Raw genomic sequence first — 18,882 nt, 5'->3', positions numbered from 1 at the left:
ATTAAAAAATCATTATTGCAGCAGTTAAAACCATAACAGTGTAACAATGATTTGAGGGGCATGCCTTCTTCCGGATGTGTGTTTTAAATCATCTTAGGGCTGACAGAGCCTTTTTAAATATAAAATAGAAACTTAGAGATATTGTTCAAAGATTGCTATCAGAACAGACAGCGAACATAGTAGAAGCTAATAGTGTCTGGTATCTTTGACCTTTGGTTTCATTTCTAGTTGAAGTAGTAAATTTGCATTTATATTCCACATGATTTTTTTTCTCCAGTCCTTTGGGCCGTACACTTCATTAACCTATCAAGTACTTATTGAACGCTTGCTGTTTGTAGACTGTACCAGGTGCTAGATTCATGAGCATTGACTTGTTTGAAGTTCAGGTTGTAGGCAGTATCTAGGCTTGCTTCTACAGTGTGTAGCACCTGGGGCAAAAGTACATGGAGGCCCTTAGACACTATGTCTAAACATTTAAAAGTTACAAATCAAACTAATACATTGCTAAGGAAAATAAATCTTTTCCTACTGCCTTGAGAGATAGCTGAGTGATCCGGAAGGCCAGGTGTGGGTTCAGATTGCTTGGTCTCCAGCTCCCCACTGGAATGTGCTGGTGTTATGGGGAGAGCCCAGCCCCCTCTCCTCCTAGACCCGGCCCTGTCCTAACCCACGGGGGGCCCTTCTTGCAGACACTCCAGCACTCTTCCCACATCTCTACAAACGGCAGCCCCATGACTACTGTCCAAGCCTGTTAGACTGCTTGACCTGCAAGGTCGACTGTCCTGGCAGGGAAGGCCTTGTAGAAGGCCCCGGGAGGCTCAAAAAGCTGGCGTGGGGATGTTTGGACACAGATTTCTGGGTCCCAGGGACTCGGGAGGGCAGGGCTGGGTAGGACAGGCTATGGGTGGGCAGGTTCTTTGCCCTATGGATGTATCATTTGGAAAGGGGTGTGGTCATAGGAAGAATAAGGAGATCCCTCTCAAGTCCAGTGCTCAGGGTGGGGCACTCTTGCCCAGGTCCTAAGGGTGGTATGGTGTATGCCCTTAAACTAAATAAAACTAAGTGTTCCTTAAGAGGATCAGATCTCCACAAAGTCTATAGACTTCAAAGCTAGGTAAAGAGCCCAAAATTTAAAAAATAAATTGTATTTTGTTAGCGAACAGTTACTAGGTGCGTATTTGTTTATGCACATTAAAAATAAGCAATAGAGCTTTCAACTTTTTCAGTTTTATATTTTGGAACTTAAAAATTTTTATGATAAAATCATGGTAGTGAATTTGGAATTATGCTGGCGGCATAGAACTTCTAATTGTGTACTTTTTGTTTTTAGTATTTCTCCACTTATTTAAAATAGTGATTAGCTGTTTTATGGGTGATAGTGTTGTTAGAATGAAAAAGAATAAATTGAAAGGTATTCTTAATGCTGTTCTAGCTCTGGTTCAATTTCGAAGTGTATTCAAGGGAAAGAAAAAGGCTGTGAATTGACCGCTTAAGTAAATCAGTTTGCAACTGAATGTCCCAAGATTATTAAATCTAGAGGTAGGAATATAATTTTGTCACAAAAATTCATCCCATACAACTTTTTATAAAATACTATATCTTTGTGATTGGTCTCATGTTAATATACAATTGGAGTTTAAAAGTAATTTAGAAAAAGAAAGAGCCAATTCAATGTAGAAGGGAATACTTGATTACTCTATTGTATAAGAGCAATAAAAGCTAATTTACTGTTATATTACTCAATATTGAAAACTGCAAGAGGCTATCTTTCAGTTCATTCTTCACTAATTGTGCTGTATTGTAGTGATATTAGTATCTATTATAGATGAGTTTTATGGAAGGCTTTTAAGTTGACATCTCTGGGCTTGTATTTTAGCTCACGTAAATATCTTTGACATATTTTCTGCATGATTGTTGACGGGCGAATGAAGTGTTGAAGGCAAGATGGATTAATCAGTCACTGTGATTCCTCCATGAAAACTCCCGTGATAATCTATTCTTTGAAATGGCCTGAGTTCATAAAAAGTGTAACTGATGAAAATAAGTAATTGTACTTAAAAAAGGCCTTTCACTTTTTTATCTTCATAAAGACTGTTTCTTCTAAATTTGCCTCTTTTGCTAGGTTTCTGGTGTTCTATTATTAAATTAATTTTGGAGGCATTTCACTGTTCATAGTTCTTTTCTTTGAGTTATCAGCCAAGTAATTAGGGATTAATTTTGACCTTTGTTAAAATTTAGGCAACAGGTAGATGTGATGTCTTAGGGACAATAATTCTGATAGGGCCAATTAGTAATTTACCTGTTCCTTATTGCATTATATAATAACATGATACAGAAATCGATGTTACTTATATACATTTGATTTCAGCTAAGTCTTGCAATAAGGAGGTGGATGTATATTAAGTACTATGGTGGTATTTGGTAAAGTATTGACAAATTCTCTCCACATTGCGACCTGTATATTTTGAATAGTAACAACACATTTTTTCTAGTATGGTATTGGTTTGCTACGGCTGCCTTAACAAAGTACCACAGATCAGGTGGCTTAAACAATAGAAAATTATTGCCTCACAGTTCTGGAGGCTTAGAGTACAAAATCAAGGTATCTACAGGGTTTGTTTCTACTGAGCGCCTCTTGCCTTGGCTTGTAGATGACCATTCTTTTCCCTTTGTCTTTACATGGACTTCCTTCTGTGTATCTCTGCCCTAAATGCCTCCTCTTAGAAGGACATACATGATACCTTGCAGATATTGCAGGTTTGGTTCAAGACCACTGCAATAAAGTGAGTCACACTGATTTTTTCCCAGTGCATATAAAAGTTATGTTTATACTGTACTCAAAGTGTGCAATAACATTTTGTCTAAAAAAATCAACATACAGACCTTACTTAAAAGATATTTTATTGCTTAAAAGTGCTAGCTATCATCTGAGTCTTCAGCTGGTGGAGGGTCTGGCCTCAGTGTTGATGGCTGCTGACTGATCAGGGCGGTGGCTGCTTAAGGTTGGGGTGGCTGTGGCCGTTTCTTAAAGTGAAAATGAAGTTTGCTGCATCAGTTGACTCCTTTCATGAAGGATTTCTCTGTAGCATGCAATGCTGTTTGATAGCATTCTGCGCATAGTAAGACTTCTTTAAAAATTGGAGTCAGTCCTTTCAAACCTTTCCATTGCTGCTTTATCAACTAATTTATGTAATATTCTAAATCCTTAATTGTCGTTTCAGCAGTCTTCATAGCATCTTCATCAGGAATAGATTCCATCTTCAGAAACTGCTTTCTTTGCTCATCTATAAGAAGCAACTCCTCATTCTTTTAAGTTGTATCAGGAAATTGCAGCAATTCAGTCATTTTCAGGCTCCACTTTTAATTCTAGTTCTCATGCTATATCCACCACATTTGCAGTGACTTCCTCTACTGAAGTCTTGAACCCCTCAAAAGTTACCCGTGAGGGTTAGAATCAACATATCCCAAAATCCTATTAATGTTGATATTTTCACCTTTTCCCATGAATCACAGATGTTCTTAATGGCATCTAGAATGGCACGTCCTTTCCAGAAGGTTTTCAGTTGACTTTGCCCAGACCCATCAGAGGAATCACCATATATGGCAGCTGTAGTCTTATAAAAGGTATTTCTTAAAGAATAAGACTGAAAAGTCAAACTTACTACTCAATCCATGAGCTGCAGAATGGGTGTTTTTATGAGCAGGCATGAAACCAATGTGAATCTTGTACATCTCCACCAGAGCTCTTGGGTGCCCAGGTGACCATTGCTAATGAGCAGTACTATTTTGAAAGGAATCTTGTTTTCTAAGTAGAACATTTCAGTAATGGGCTTAAAATATTCAGTAAACCCTATTGTAAACAGGTGTCACCAACTGCATTAGCCCCTAACAGGACATGAACCTGTCCTTTGAGGCTTTGAAGCCAGGCATCAACTTCTCCTCTCTAGCTAAGAAAGTCCGAGATGGCATCTTCTTTCAATAGAATGCTGTTTCATCTACACTGAAAATCTCTTGTTTAGTGTAGCCACCTTCATTCATTATCTTAGCTAGATTTTTCCGGATAACTTGTTGCAGATTCTACATCAGCACTTGCTGCTTCACCTTGCACTTTTATGTTATGGAGATGGCTTCTTTGTTTAAACCGCATGAACCAGCCTCTGCTAGCTTCAGACTTTTCTTCTTTATCTTCCTAAGCTCTCTCAGCCATCATAGAATTGAAGAGAGTTAGGGCCTTGCTCTGGATTAGGCTTTGACTTAAGGGAATATTGTGACTGGTTTGATCTTCTGTCCAGACCACTAAAACTTTCTCCATATCAGTAATAAGGCTGTTTGGCTTTCTTATCATTCATGTGTTCTTTGGAGTAGCAGTTTTCATTTCCTTTGGGAATCTTTTTGTTTGCATTCATAATTTGGCTAATTGCTTGGTGCAAGAGGCCTAGCTTTTGGTGTGTCTCGGCTTTCAACACACCTTCCTCACTAAGCTTAATCATATCTAGCTTTTGATTAAAAGTGAGAGACATGTGACTCTTCCTTTCACTTGAACACTTAGAGGTCATTGTAGGGTTATTGATTGGCCTAATTTCAATATTGTTTTGTTTCAGGGAACAGGGCGGCCAGAGAAGAGGGGGAGAGATGGGGAATGGCCTGTAGAGCAATCAGAACATTAAGTTCACTCTCTTAGGTGGATGTGGTTCATGACACCCCAGAACAACTGCAGTAACAACATCAAATATCACTGCTTACAATTCATGGTAACAAACATAATAATAATTAAAATTTTTGAAATATGAGAATTGCCGAAATGTGACAGAGACGCAAAATGAGCAAATGCTGTTGGAAAAATGGCACTGATCGATTTGTTTGGTGGAGGGTTGCCACGAATCTTCAGTGTTTAAAAAGAAAAAAGCGCAACATCTATGAAGCAGAATAAAGCAAAGTACAATAAAATGAGTCATGCCTGCATTGGATTAGGGCCCATTCTCATGACCTCATTTTACCTCCATTATCTCTTCAAAGACCTTATATCTAAATAGTCACATTTCTAAAGTGGGTGTTACTGGGTGTTAGGACTTCAGCATATGAGTTTCAAAGGGACACAGTTCAGCCCATAATGGGGCATAAAATGAATTCTGTGGAAATCGAAGTGTTGGGTAACCAGTATGTTTAAGATGTGGAACTTTTCAAAATTAGATGTTAGGAATATCTTTTATTTCTCATTTGATCCAGTTTGATTGTAGAGATGTGGAGGGGGCAGTTAGAGACTAATGAGGATTATGATAATAATAATAGCAGCAGCAGCTATTATTGTTAATAGTAAGTGCTATATTATATACTAGGCTCAGGTCTGAGCACTTGACATTTTTTGTCTCTCAGGGTGCTGTATGGTCAGGAGGGAGTTAGGGCATCTTCATTGAAGGACAGGTTGAATGTTCTTGTCTCTGGGAATCCAGATGTGGATCCTGGCCTCGGTGCCCTAGGGCAGGGTCCAGGTTCGTACCTTTGTGAAGCAAGGTGGGATTCTTTGTAAACAACTATTTCATGAGATATCTCTGAGTTTTCTGTAGTACAGGCTTTTTATTTAAACATGGAAGAGTTGAATTATTCAGGTAGCCTTCTTTGGTGACAAACCAGCTTAAAAGTGCCCCGGTCAAGAAAGTCCTATAAAGAATATTTTACGTTGTATTCCTATTTGGCTCATAGCTTCATACCCGTCACTTTGTATGTGTTCAGTAAATAACTGTAGAATGAATAGATTTCAGTTAAAGCAAAAGGGAGAAATACAGTCACAGTGGCAGTGCCCTTTAGAGACTCTTATTTGCATTGTCGAAATAGTATATTGGCGGCTCAGCCCTACCAGGTTTCCCTTATTTTTCATCAGCAAATACAACATGCATTGAATATTCGCTTAATTGTAGACAGACAAAAGAAATAGCCAGTTGTGGACCCCTTGTATTTTAGACCTCCCACGTGTTTGAGGCTTGGTAACAATAGAACAGTAGTTAGGCCTGTCTGTGTAGAAACTCCCTGTCAGTAAGATTTCATAGATAAGAGGTTCTTCTCCACAGGGTACATCTTGTCTTTCACCAGTAGGGGGAATTGGTGGCTGTGTATGTTTTGCCTCAGCCACTTACCATGTTGCTTTATTATTCTGCTGAATGGGGCTGTATTTGGAACTATGAGTCTTGTTAAAGATGTTTCTTTATAGTGAAATTGCAAATGTCTTTAGGTAAGGTTTCCAGGATATATGAGAAGTAGTAGGAAAAGTCAAAAAACTAAGTTGACAACGTCAGTACTTCTTTTTTAAAAAAAACTTTACATAGTTGTGTATACGTTTGTTATTTGATTATTGTCAATTTGTACTTCAAAAACATGGAAAAATGAACAGCCTTTTGGGAACTCGTGCCTATTTTTGGTAGAATTCTTCTCAGTATTCATAATAGTGCTGTAATTACCTTATTGCTCTGCTACTGGCTTTTCAGTATAGTTTGTACTTGTGATTTCTTTTTCTAAGTTTAGGTTACTTAATGGATAGGAAATTTTAGATGGTATGAAAGGATAAAATTTTGATTCCATATTATGAGAATATTACTGCCAACTTAATAACACTGTTCAGATTTTTTAAATTAAAAAAATTCCTTAAATTAGAGATAAATTATAAACAGTTGAATTAGATACTATAATTGTTAAGTATGAAATACTTTTTGGCTTTTTCATTTTTCTCATTGATATCTGAGTTTGTACAGTTTTCAGAGTATTTTTATCATTTCAATATTAGTGACTTTTTGAGTTTCACGTCCATTCAAGTGGAATTTCATTAGTTGAAAACGTTTGCTAAATTTTTAAATATGTCTTTTTATGAATGAAACATCTAAGGTTATACAAAGGTAATGCATTGGAATGTGACCGAGTTTAAATCGGACATATGAATCAGACCTTTGTGGTATACTTGTGTCTTAATTTAGGTTGGTTGAAGACTTTTGATGACTACTTTAGAGAGAAGACTCAGTATATTTTTAATAACATGGTTGTCAAGTTGAAAGAAGATGCACGGAGGAAGTTTATGTGGTCTGAGATCTCTTACCTTTCAAAGTGGTGGGAAACTATAGATATTCAGAAGAAGGATGCTGTTAAAAGGTTTGTTTTTTAAAACTTTTTTTTTGAAATTTGATAATATTAAACATTAATTGTACAGTGAAACAGGTATTGAATTTTTAAAAGGTGAAATTTCTTAGCTTTATATCTGAAACTTAAAATATTTCTTCACATCTTGTTTTTCCTTGATTCTGGTTCATCTCTGAAAAAGTGACTTGAAACTTTTTCATTGAAATCCTTATGTTCCAGCTTTGTCCTAGAAATGGAATTACTAGGTCAAAGGGGCTTAATGTTTTGAAGATTTTTTTGAAGCATATAATCAAAGTGACCCCTAGAAGTGTGGCTTCAGTATATTCTTCAGCCTTCCATACAGAAATGTACCAATTTCTCTGCATATTAGGCAACAATATAATTTTTTCTAAAACTTTGACCAATTTAAGTGGTGAAAAATGTGAATTTTTGATTAGTGATAGTGTTCTATATTTTCTCATATATACAGGCAGAGCTTTTTGTGAATTGCTTGATCATGTACTTTTTCTTACTGATTTATAAGAATATTTATATACATATATCAACCCTTATTTTTCCTGAAGCTTTAAATTTCTTCTTAATCCTTAAGTTTTTGATATATAGACTTTTAAAATTTTTATGTAGCCAAATGTATGTCTATTTTCTTGACTTTGCTGTCATATTTTAAAAGGCTTCCCCAGTCTAAGAGATGAGATAGTCTTTTTTTCTCCTAATTTAGTTTTTTATTGTTCACTTTTATAAATTCTCCAGTTTATTTTTTTAATGTGGTGTAATGGGAGGTTTCACTCCCCATGTCTCCTTCCCCCCTACTCTCAGGAGTTTAAGGATTGTCTTAGCATAAATTGCTTTCTTTTACTTATTTAATATCACATATACAGTACTTACTGTATTACTTCCCATTTTAAGTACCTCACAAATAATAACTGATAATCCTCTCAACAATCCTGTGACGTAGGTATAATGACTATTCTGACTTTACAGATAAGGATGTATAATGACTATCCTGGCTTTACAGATAAGGACACTTGTCATCCAGGGTCACCCCGTTGCACATGCCACACTGGTTACCATCCAGCCCAGTCTGTCCAGCCCTGTAGGCTGTTGCCTTGTGTGTTGTGCTGTGGTGCTTCTCTAAGACTTAAGTAGTCCATTCTTTTCTTGTGACTTGAAGTGCCTTCTTTATTGTATTTCAATATGCATTGATTTCTGGGTTTTCTGACCTCTTTCATGGACTTTTCTGTTTAACTGTAATTGTTGCAGCCTTATGTGTTTCATTAACAGACAGTTTAAACCTCCTCTTGTTTCTCTTTATTGAAAAGGTAATGAGTGACCACTTAATTTTTGCAGAGAGCTTTAGAATTAACTTGCTAAATTCTTCCTACTCTATCAAAAAAAAAAAAAAAAAAAAAAAGCATGGGGGGCAGTGCTTTTGATAGATATTGACATAAACATTTCAAAGTAATTTGGAGAGAACTGGTTTTCCATTATTATCTAAGAAACTTTTTTTATTCACCTGATAGCATGCTGAAAATGCTGATAAGAATGTCCAGGAAAGTGCCATAACTGAAGGCTGTAGGCTCTCGGGGTCCTGAATGCACCAAGAGTAACTGCCGCATCTGAAGGGACTACACCCTCTTCCACTCCTGCCCAGTGCAGCTTTGGGAACCAGAGTTGTCAGGATATTCTTCCAGTTATTCTTGACAAGCTGGACTTCCAAATTATTACATAAAATGCCTTAACTTTTTAAATTGAGATGTGAGGAGCTAATTTAGATTAACACGTGCGCGTGCATGGGCGCTTGTGTGCGCACGCACACACACATCTTTCGTTTAAATCAAGTTAGCTACTGGTTTGCAACGTTTCAAAAATTAAGAACAGCCCTGTAAAACCCTATGGAATTGGTGTTTGTCTATACATATATTTTTTTTTACAAAGTTTAGAGATTAAAACTTTTTTTTTTTTGTCTGTCTGGGTCTTATGTTGCTCCTTGAGTACAAAGAATACTTTATAGTTTTTTGGGGTTTTTTTGGCTTTTTAATTGCTTTATTAATTTTATATTATGAAAAGAATACTTTTTTCTATAACTGGATGAAATTGCCCTGCTGACAGAAAGTTTTACACTGAGACAAAACAGTATTCAAGTAGAAACTGATCAGTGGAAACACCAAAAGGTTTACAGAAAAAGTAAATCACAAAACTACAAGCATGATGCCACATTATTAACCTCAGGGAAAGTCTTAGGGTTCAAGGTATAAGGCAAAACTCATAATGATTGTCAGGTTCAGGAGTTTGGTAGGGCACATGAAGCCTCATTTGCTGCTGCTTAGTCTTTCTCCTGATTTGCATCATCTGCGCTACGTGCTTTTCTACATCACCCCGCACTTCATTGTGACCAGTATGCCTGTTGGGTATGGCCCATCTAAAATTAGGGACCAGTAGTCCAAGCCGGCCCAACCTGACATTTCCTCCAGGCTTCTGGCCTCCGCGCCCCACCCCCTGCCCATATCGCGTGATTCTTCTCCATTCTGCAAAGGGACCTGGTCCCCTCCTTTGCTGTCCTGTTGGGCATTTTCCACGTTGAGATTTTTTTACTGCTTCTTCCTCTTTGGACCCCATTGCTCCTGGACCTATCCTCGATGTCTCCTGCGCCTTCCGATTCTTGCTGCAAGTGCGCCGCAGCGACACTTCCACTGGCGGACCTGCTCCCCAGGCGCCTCTTACTCGTGGGGGCCACACTCACTCAGGGCCACCGGGAGCAGGGACCCAGAAGGGAGCCAGCGACTGCCCAGGCTGAGGCTAGAGCTGGGCGCGCTCGTCCGTAGTTCCTTAAATTATAATTTTATAGTGTTTTACTCAGATTATTCAGATTTTAAGACTTTATTGCATCTGTAGTTTTTTTGTTTGCTTTTTGTTATTCTTATTTTTTTCTTCATCTTGATTAGATCGGCTAAAGCTTTTACTCTTTCTGTTGGTTTGTGTACCCCCACCTGTTCCCCAAAAAACTATTATATTTGTATTTTACTGGTGTTTACTTTTGACTTTTCTGCTTTTATTTAATCCCTTCCGCGTTTTTTTTACTAATGCTAAATGGGTCAGTTGATTTATTTTAACAAGGAGCATTTCTCCCTCTATGTTTGCCTTTTAGCACTGCTCTTAACTAGCTTTCACGTTTTTATGTTATTTTTTCCCTAAATATTCTGTAACTGTATGTATTGTTTTCTCTTTGACTTGAATATGTTAGGAAAATTTTCAAATTCATATTTTTTTCCCAGTTATACTTTAGCTGTTAAAAGCTACTTTTAATGACTTGTGGTTAGAGAGTATGGGCTGTACAATTTTTACTCTTTAGAATGTTTGACATTTTCTTTGTAACTAAGTTTACAAAGAAACAGTGCCGTTGAGCCCTAAAATTCCAAACTTTTGCCATAATCTAGGTATGTATAATTTATTAAATTTTCCATCTATCAATTCAGATATTTCTCAGCTTTTATTTGCTCTAATTAATTACTGTTTTTATTTCATTTGTTTTAGAATTCAGTTACCTAGTTGTTAAGTCTCTGGTCTCTCTGGCATATGCCAGTTAATTTTAATTTTTTGGTTATATTTACTGCATTATGTGAGATTTTTCTCGAGATTTCTTTCTTTTTTGTTTGTTTGTTTTCCCCACTTTACATTCTATTCTTGATGGTGTGGAGCCTGTTCTTTTCTGGCTTTGAATGCTTGGTTTTAACTATGCTTTTTAATTACTCTTTAGTTTTGGGTTTCTTTATATTATTGTTGTCTCTAAGTCCAAGCATTTTCCCTTTTTTAAATTCATCCATGAGCAATAACATATCCACACCTGGAATTTGTTTCAAAACAGAGAGTTTAACTCAAATCCCTTCCTTTTCTAACTGAACACTTTCTTTCCCAATCATTTCACCTGGTTTCCTTTTAGGAAATGGTCTCCAAACACAGAAGTCAGATCCTTCATTTTCCTGCTCCAGGTCAAATAGGTCAGTTATGATCTGAGCTCAGCTAATCAATATATTATTTCCCAGGGTTTTGAGTCTTTAGAGTGAAGCAAGGGTGGAGAGATGGAAAGAAGGGAAGCAGAATGGAGGGAAGGTTGCAGGTCATCCTTCACAGCACTGGCGCCTTCACAAGATGCTTCCTGTCCTGTGTCACGGACCCTGTCATGCCTGTAGCATTGCCTCTCATTTTTTTCCAGTCCTTTGTTAACCCTGGATTTTTAGCCTGTTCTCAATTCTGTGTACCCAGGACAGTCCCCCAGTACATTTTCCCTTTACACTCAGTCAGTGTTGCTTGTGACCAAGAAGGCTAGCCGATATATTTCTCTCCACATCCTTTGTTGGGGATCTGGGTTCCAGTAATAAAGCAAAACAGATAAGAAGAAAACTTAATAGATACATAGGTTTGCTCCCATTATTTAAAATTCTGAGCTTGTACTAAATGGCATTACTGATAGAATTTTTTTGACTGCTAGTGTAGTGCTTATGCAATGGCTTGTTTTTCTCTTTTTGAAGATGAGTCTATGGATTAAATGTCTGTACCTAAATTTGCAAGTTAGCTGTTGCAGAGAAAAACCTGTTAATTCTAGCAGAATTCTGTGTAAGCTTTTATTGTCCTTGAAGAATACCAATTGATTGTGGGAACTTAACAGAAACATAACTCAAGTGATCCTCATAATCTGTGCTAGCAATGACTTGTTTGATTCTTCCCCTCTGTGGCAGCAGTATTCAGCTCTATAAGCTTTTAAAACTGAAAATCTAGTTAACTAAGGGGAGGTCCATGCAAACAACATCGAGCTTTTTTATTTTGTGTGACTCAAAGTAATTTAATCAAGTATAGTCATGGTTCCTGCTTGTAACACATACCCAGTGGATTTAAAAGAAACTGCCTTGTTATAATCAGCACTTTTTCTGTCTACGTTTGTTTTATTTTGAAAATGACTGGTATGCTAACATTCTTTTTACATTTTAGCCTTCCTATTTGAATGTTTTTTGGCTAAATGCAGTTAAGTACTGCATGACGTTTATAATACTGCAAAATGCGAACCCTATTCAGAGTCAAACAGCTGAAGCATTAGCCTTAGAGTTTCCTTTGACTAGCACCCAGCATGTTACATATTCATTTTTCCTCTCTGGGCTCTGAGACATTGAAAGAGTTTTTACATTGCATCTGCTTCTGCTGTTGAGACCAGTGTTCGACTGAGAAGCTTACCGGACTGTTGGAACCTAGAACAGTTTACATGTTTGCCAGAATCTTGACCAGCTTCTCTGTGTGGACCTTTTGGTATGAAAAAAGGCTGTGAATGTGTGAGTGGGGAAAGGTACCATTAGATGTTGTGTCTTCACCACATTGCTGGATTTTATTGCTTTGCCAAGACAGCAAAGTCTTTAAACTTTCTACCATTCTCTTACATTTTTTTCCCCTAGGTTTATAGTTAAGTGAACCTTCTACCCTGTCCTTATAACTATCTCTGCTTATTGAAATCAGAGAAATGTTTGAGGTTACTTTCTTAAATAATACAAATAAGACAAATCCAGACTTACATTTTGCAAGCTAACATGCATTCTGCATTGTGAGTTCACTAGAAAAAAATACCTTTAAAATTCTTATACTAGCTAGTTTATTATACATTTTATACAGGTCAGATTTTATGGTATTTAACCAAAGGCTGCTGTAAAATTTGCAGAGCAATGAGAAGTTACAGTGTGTCTTGTGATGTTCAGAGTAAATTGCAGATTTGGATGGAGTTTAGAGCCTAAAGATATGTAGCATTTCATCAAAGGAATCAAAAGCAGTGCACCAGTGCTTTCACTTCTCATTCACTTCAGCTGCTGGCTTCTGTTTACATCAGCTATGGGCGAAAGCCACGAGGACTTCTCTGCCGCTCTTTCTGTTGGATACTTCTTCAGTCCTCTGGGAGGATTTCGTTGCAGCATTGACACTGACTGCTCCATTCTCCTTGAAATTCTTTCCTCTTTTTTTTTTGTCTTCTGTGACTCAGAGCTCTTTCTCTCCTGGTTCTAGTCTTGCATTTCTGAACACCCCTTGGTCATCACTTCTCTGACTCCCTCCTCTGCTCTATCTGGAATGTCCCAGTTCTCACCGGTGGAGTAGCACTGTTGGTTCTCCTCTTCATTTCACATGTGCTTCCACACTGTTGTTTTAATTTCCAGGTGTGTGGGCTGCTTCCAGATCTAAAGCTCCAACCTCAGTTTCTTTCTTCTTCCCTAGTTGGGGGTAACAGTAATGGCTAACACTTATTGAGTGCTTACTCTGTACTCAACATAGGAGGCATGTTCTGAACACTTAGATGTGTTAATTCTGCCCATCCTATAGCATTGCTATGTGTTAAGATCCTTCAGTCCTCATTTTACTTCTGAGGAAACTGATGCAGAGTGGTAAGGAAGGTGCCTAAGGTCCCCCAGCTATTAAGTGTGGAGTCAGGACTGGAACCAGGCAGCCTCACCCCAGAAACCAGTGCTCCTACCCACTGTGTGCTCTGCCTTTCCTTCTGCTGTTCATCATCCAGTCAGTCCCCAAGCCTGTCACTTGTGCCTTTTAAGTATCTCTGCACTCTGTCACCCCTGCTGTATCCCCATTACTCCTGTTTCCTGCTTTCATGAAAGCCTCCCAGTGGTCTTCCTGTTTCCAGCTTTGCCACTTCTAGGTGTCCTCCATTTCACTCACAGAATTAGGTTTCTAATATATGAGTCTGCCCATGTCTCTTCTTGGCTTTCAAATGCTTCAGTGACAATTCAGTGTCAGAAGGTACAGCTCAACTTCCTTTGCCTTGTCCTCTGATTCCTCCCTGCTTGTCTGCCCTTACCTCCGATCACTTCCTGCCTTATACCCCACTCTTAGCCATACTGAACCACATGCCCTGTGACAGGTTATTTCTTGCTTCTTAGGAATTTGCCCATGAGTTTAGCTGAGAATATTTTTTTCCTTTTGTATATTGCATAATCTCAATTCTATTTATTCTTCAAGACTTGGCTGAAATATTACCTCATCTCCAAAGCCTTCCCTTATCTTCTCCGTCATCTATTCAACAAATATTTGCTGTGCTAGACTCTAGGGATACAGTGATCCCAGCCCTCAGGGCAGAGCAGGGAAGACAATGTAATTAACACAGTATCACAGTAAAGCCTTTCCTTCTATGGAAGCAAGAAAGGGGGTCTTGGAAAGCTTCCTGAAGCAGGTGATATTCAAGCTGAAACCTGAAAGGCTGTTAGAATTAGCCAAGTATGAAGAGGGTAGTGGAGGGAATTCCAGGTTATGAGAGGAGGATCGTGATTATGGGCCAGGGATTAACAAGAACATGGCATGTTCAAACACCTGAAAGAAGTTGATTAGGCTGCAATAGTGCAGGAGAGGGTGTACATGCGAGGGCTGAGTTAGGCGCGGTTATCAGGGAGATGCAGATTAAAGCTACCACAAGATACTATCCCAAACCCCTTAGAATGGCTAAAATAAAAAAGACTGGCAACACCAAGCCTTGAAAAGCATATGCAGCAACTGGAACTCTCCTATATTGCTGGTGCGAATATAAAGTGAGAGATCTACTTCCTGAAAGGCTGCCAGAGTTTTCCAAAGTTAAATATACATCATGTGATCTGGGAGCTCCCTCCTAGGAATTTATCCAAGAAAAAATAAAAACGTTCACAAAAAGACCTGTATAGACATTTTCATAGAAGAATCTTTCATAATGACTTCAAACTGGAAACAGTTCCAATGTCCATCAATAAGATAATGGATTAAAATTTTGTGCCATATTTAAACAATGGAGTACCACTCAGCAATGAAAAATAATGAGTTACTGAAATACACAGAAGTATGAATGGATCTAACAAACACATCAGCAAAAGAATCCTGACACCAAAGAGTATTGTATGACTCCATTTTATGAAGTCTGAGAGTATCTAAACTAATCTGTTGTGATATAAATCACTAAGTGAGAATATCTTTTTTGGTGGGGAGGGGTGGTAAGCTAGTAATTGATTGGAAAGGGCCAAAAGGGAACTCTCTGAGTTGATGGGAATAGCTTATGTCTAGTTTTGGGTAGTAACAGTTGTTTTGGGTAGTAACAGGGTATAAACAGTTGTCAAAATACATCACACTAAACACATGCATATTATGTGTTGTTATATCTCAATTATAAATACTTTAGAAAATACAGTACAGCCATAAACATTATGATATATGTCTGTTTATTAACATGGAAAGATGTTCATGGTATATAGTATTGAGTGAAGTTAATTGATTAAAAACTATGCCTGCCATAACCCTTTGTGCATTGATAGCAAGATATTGAGTGGATTTTTAAATTTTATTCTTCAACCTTGTGTACTTTATGATTTATTTGAATGAACATTTAATTAATTTTATTTTGGAAAACGAGAAAATGAAGTAATATATACAGTGAAATATTTAAAGTATATCTTATTAAAACTTTACAGAAACTATTAATTCAACTGTCTAATATGAGAAATATTCTTAAACAAAATTGCATGACTATTTTATGCTATAGTTTTGTTTGTTTTTAGTGCTTAGGAGAAATCAGGGCAATATAGCATTTATAGTTTAGAAAAAAATTTATTTAATTCATATTATAGTATAAGCCCAACTATATAAAGGGTACACAAGAAAGGTAAGGTTCTGACCACTCCTGTCTCCTTGTCATCTGACTCTTCTCACAGGAGGCAGCTACTGGAACCAGATGCTTATGTAATTTATAGACACACAGGAAAAATATGTGCCTGCACGTATGTGCAAAGACACAATCTCATGTTTTATACAAATGATAGCATACCATGCACATTATGCTTTTTTTTTTTTTGAGTGCATCTTTTTTTTGTGGTGAAATGTACATAGCATAAAATTTACCATTTTAACAATTTTATGTGACATTCAGTGGCATTACATATATACATGTTGTCTTGCAACCATAACTATCAACCATGTCCAGAACTTTTTCATTATCTCAAACTGAAATGCTATACCTCGTAAACAGTAACTCCCCATTCTGCTTCACCTCTGCCCTGGCAACCGCTATTCTGCCTTATGTCTGTATAAATTTGACTGTGCTAGGTACCCGATATAAGTGGACTCATACAGTGTTTGGACTCATTCACTTAACATAATGTCTTCAGGGTTCATGCATGAGGAAGCATGTGTCAATTTATTTCCTTTTCAGGGCTGAATAATATTCCATTGCATGAATATACCATGTTTTGTTTACTCATTCACCCATCATTGGACTTTTGGATTGTTTTTACCTTCTGGCTATTATAAAAATGCTGCTGTGAACATGAGTATACAAATATCAGTTTAAGTCCTTGCTTTCAGTTCTTTTGTGTTCCAGAAGTGGAATTGCTGGATCATATAACATATTCTATGTTTAATTTTTCACAGAACTCCCATACTGTTTTCCACAACAGCTGCACCATTTCACACTGCCGCCAGCGGTACCGGAGGCTTCCAACTTCTCCACATTCCTTATCAACACCTGTTTCCTGTTTTCCTTTTCTTCCTTTTTTCCTTTCTCCCTTTCTTTCTTTTATTCCTTCCTTCCTTTTTTTTTTAGGGGGGGTGATAATAGCCATCCTAATGGGTTTTGTACAGTGCTTTTTTAACTTAATATATCTTGGTGAACCTTTCAGGAACCTTTCTTTTTAAAGATTGTATAAAAGTCTTTGTTATCTGTGAGCCCCAATTTGTTTTTCTCCTGATTAATGACCCTGCAGCCCTTTAGGTTTGTTTCTAGTCCTTTGTGAATGCAGAGAGTGTATCTGTCTTTAGTGTGTATAAGCATCACTGGATAATCCTCAGGGGGCTGGTTGCAGAACCTGCTCCAGATGCCCAAAATCCTTACATAAAATTGAGTAATATTTGCATTTAACCTATGCACATTCTCCTGTATACTTGAAATCATCTTGAGATTACTTACAATATTTAATACAGTGTAAATGTTATGTAAATAGTTGTAAATACAGTATCAAGGCTATATAGATAGTTGCTAGTGTGTGATAAATTCAAGGTTTGCTTTTTGGAACTTTCTGGAATTTTTTTTTTTTTTCTTTTTAAAGTTTTCCTTCAGAAGTTGGTTGAATTTGTCAGTGCAGAACTTACGGATATGTAGGGCTGACTGTACGGTGCTTTTGTTTATTTTTATGTATTTTCTGACTTCATTTTAATGAGCGTAGATAAAAATATATATGCGTTTTAAAATTTGATCGTTATTGACAGCCTTTAAGTAACAATACCTGTTTCTAAATATCCTTGACATCACAGTATGTTATACAACTCTTTGATCTCACTGAAGTTTTATTTTGCATTTCTTCATAGATTAAACTACCTTGCATTTTTAGGAGCTAGGTATTTCTGACATATCTGCTTCAAATCTTTTGTTTCATTTTTGGGGGGGTTCCTTTTTAAATAGGAACACCCAGATTTAAATGGCGAGCAGAAGATATGATTCTTGCCTTCATGAGCTTACAGTCTATTTAGGGACAAAGACAGTAAACATGCAAATATGTTGTTCAATTTTGTGATAAATGCTATGAAAGAAAAGTTTTGGATTTTATGAAAACAGCTTAGGTGGAGTTTGGGTAGAGTGTGGTGGCCAGAGAAGGCTCCTAATGGACCCGTTTTGAGGCAGTGAGGCAAATACTGGGAAGGAAGACATTCCAGACAGAGATAGAGCATGGATTGCAAACTCAAAGATGGGGTATCGCTGGAATAAAGTGAGGAAGAAATGAGGAGATGACTCATTGGCCATCTGTCCCTCATATACTCTCTAAAGATGGGTGTCTACAATACTCAGACGTATATGATGAGTTTCCCTGATTATTATGTGAGGGGTTTTTAAAACAAATCTTATTTTTATTCTCTTATTAGATACTCCCCATGAAAGGCATATGAATCAGATAATCTGATGAGCAAATGTTTTAAGCCTATTAATTGATTCATGGGGAACCTCCATCTTTTTGAACTTTCTATTTAACTAATTTTTTATTTAAGAATGAATCCCTGTACATCATCTTGTATTATTTCATATTTCCCCAGATGTATGATTACAAATTCAGCTCGTTTTCTCATGTGAAATTAATTTGTGATTCTTTGAAGCTCGCTAAATGATGCATTGTTTGCTACTAAGTTATCTGTAACAATTTCCCCATTAGGGAAAAAAGCTCTTTGAGTCTGTCCTTCTGTGTGTGACCAAATTTCAAATGTGTAATGTGTCTACATAGGGGGAAAAGTGACACTCAGAGAAAATGATTTGCAACTTCTTGTGCCTGGCAAGTAAATTCATAAATGTAAATTCTGAATCTTGGGCAAAGTGAGCTGTGACAGATGTTCTTAGCTTAATTTTGATCAGTATTTTCTCAAGCTTTTTATATCAAATTCTCAAGGAGAGAAATAGAGAAGTACTTAGTAGCTTACAAGTCAACCATTTAAAAAAGTAAAATAAGGATATTGTTAATTGTTAAAGGTAGTGCCTGATTTCCTGTTTTCTGGCTTTGCTGCATATATATACTCTTCTCTCTCCCTCTCTTTCCCTGTCTTTTCATTTATTTCTAGACATCTTGTTTATTAGGAAATATTAGGAATATTAGGAAGAGTATTTATGGAAAAAATTTGCCAGAAACCAGTGTCTCTTGGCAGAAATTAAGCAATAGACCCTATGAGGTGGACACATCTTTTCTGATTTTGTACTCCCCTGACTTTTTTTTTGTTTCAGAGTGATAA

At 37.1% G+C, this 18,882-nt stretch overlaps 1 protein-coding gene and 1 pseudogene across 2 annotated transcripts in view; one reads left to right on the top strand and one right to left on the bottom strand.

Moving 5' to 3' along the window:
- Positions 1–18,882, top strand: part of MAN2A1 (mannosidase alpha class 2A member 1) — a 164,426-nt gene that overhangs the window by 35,515 nt on the left and 110,029 nt on the right. The window contains exons 1-2 of one of the 2 annotated variants that reach the window (XM_057737718.1): positions 4,634–4,751; positions 6,963–7,134. In XM_057737718.1, coding sequence (XP_057593701.1) covers positions 7,022–7,134 — 113 coding nt within the window. In that variant the 5' untranslated portion in view covers positions 4,634–4,751; positions 6,963–7,021. Of the gene's footprint in view, positions 1–4,633; positions 4,752–6,962; positions 7,135–18,882 lie in introns of those variants that run through there. The other variant, XM_057737710.1, reaches the window with a different exon arrangement.
- On the bottom strand, positions 9,367–9,807 carry LOC130854863 (protein BEX4-like; annotated as a pseudogene).

This window comes from Hippopotamus amphibius, chromosome 1 (genome assembly GCF_030028045.1).
Source record: "Hippopotamus amphibius kiboko isolate mHipAmp2 chromosome 1, mHipAmp2.hap2, whole genome shotgun sequence".
In the NCBI taxonomy this organism is placed as follows: Eukaryota; Metazoa; Chordata; class Mammalia; order Artiodactyla; family Hippopotamidae; genus Hippopotamus; species Hippopotamus amphibius.
This window is presented reverse-complemented; position numbering and strand designations above follow the sequence as displayed.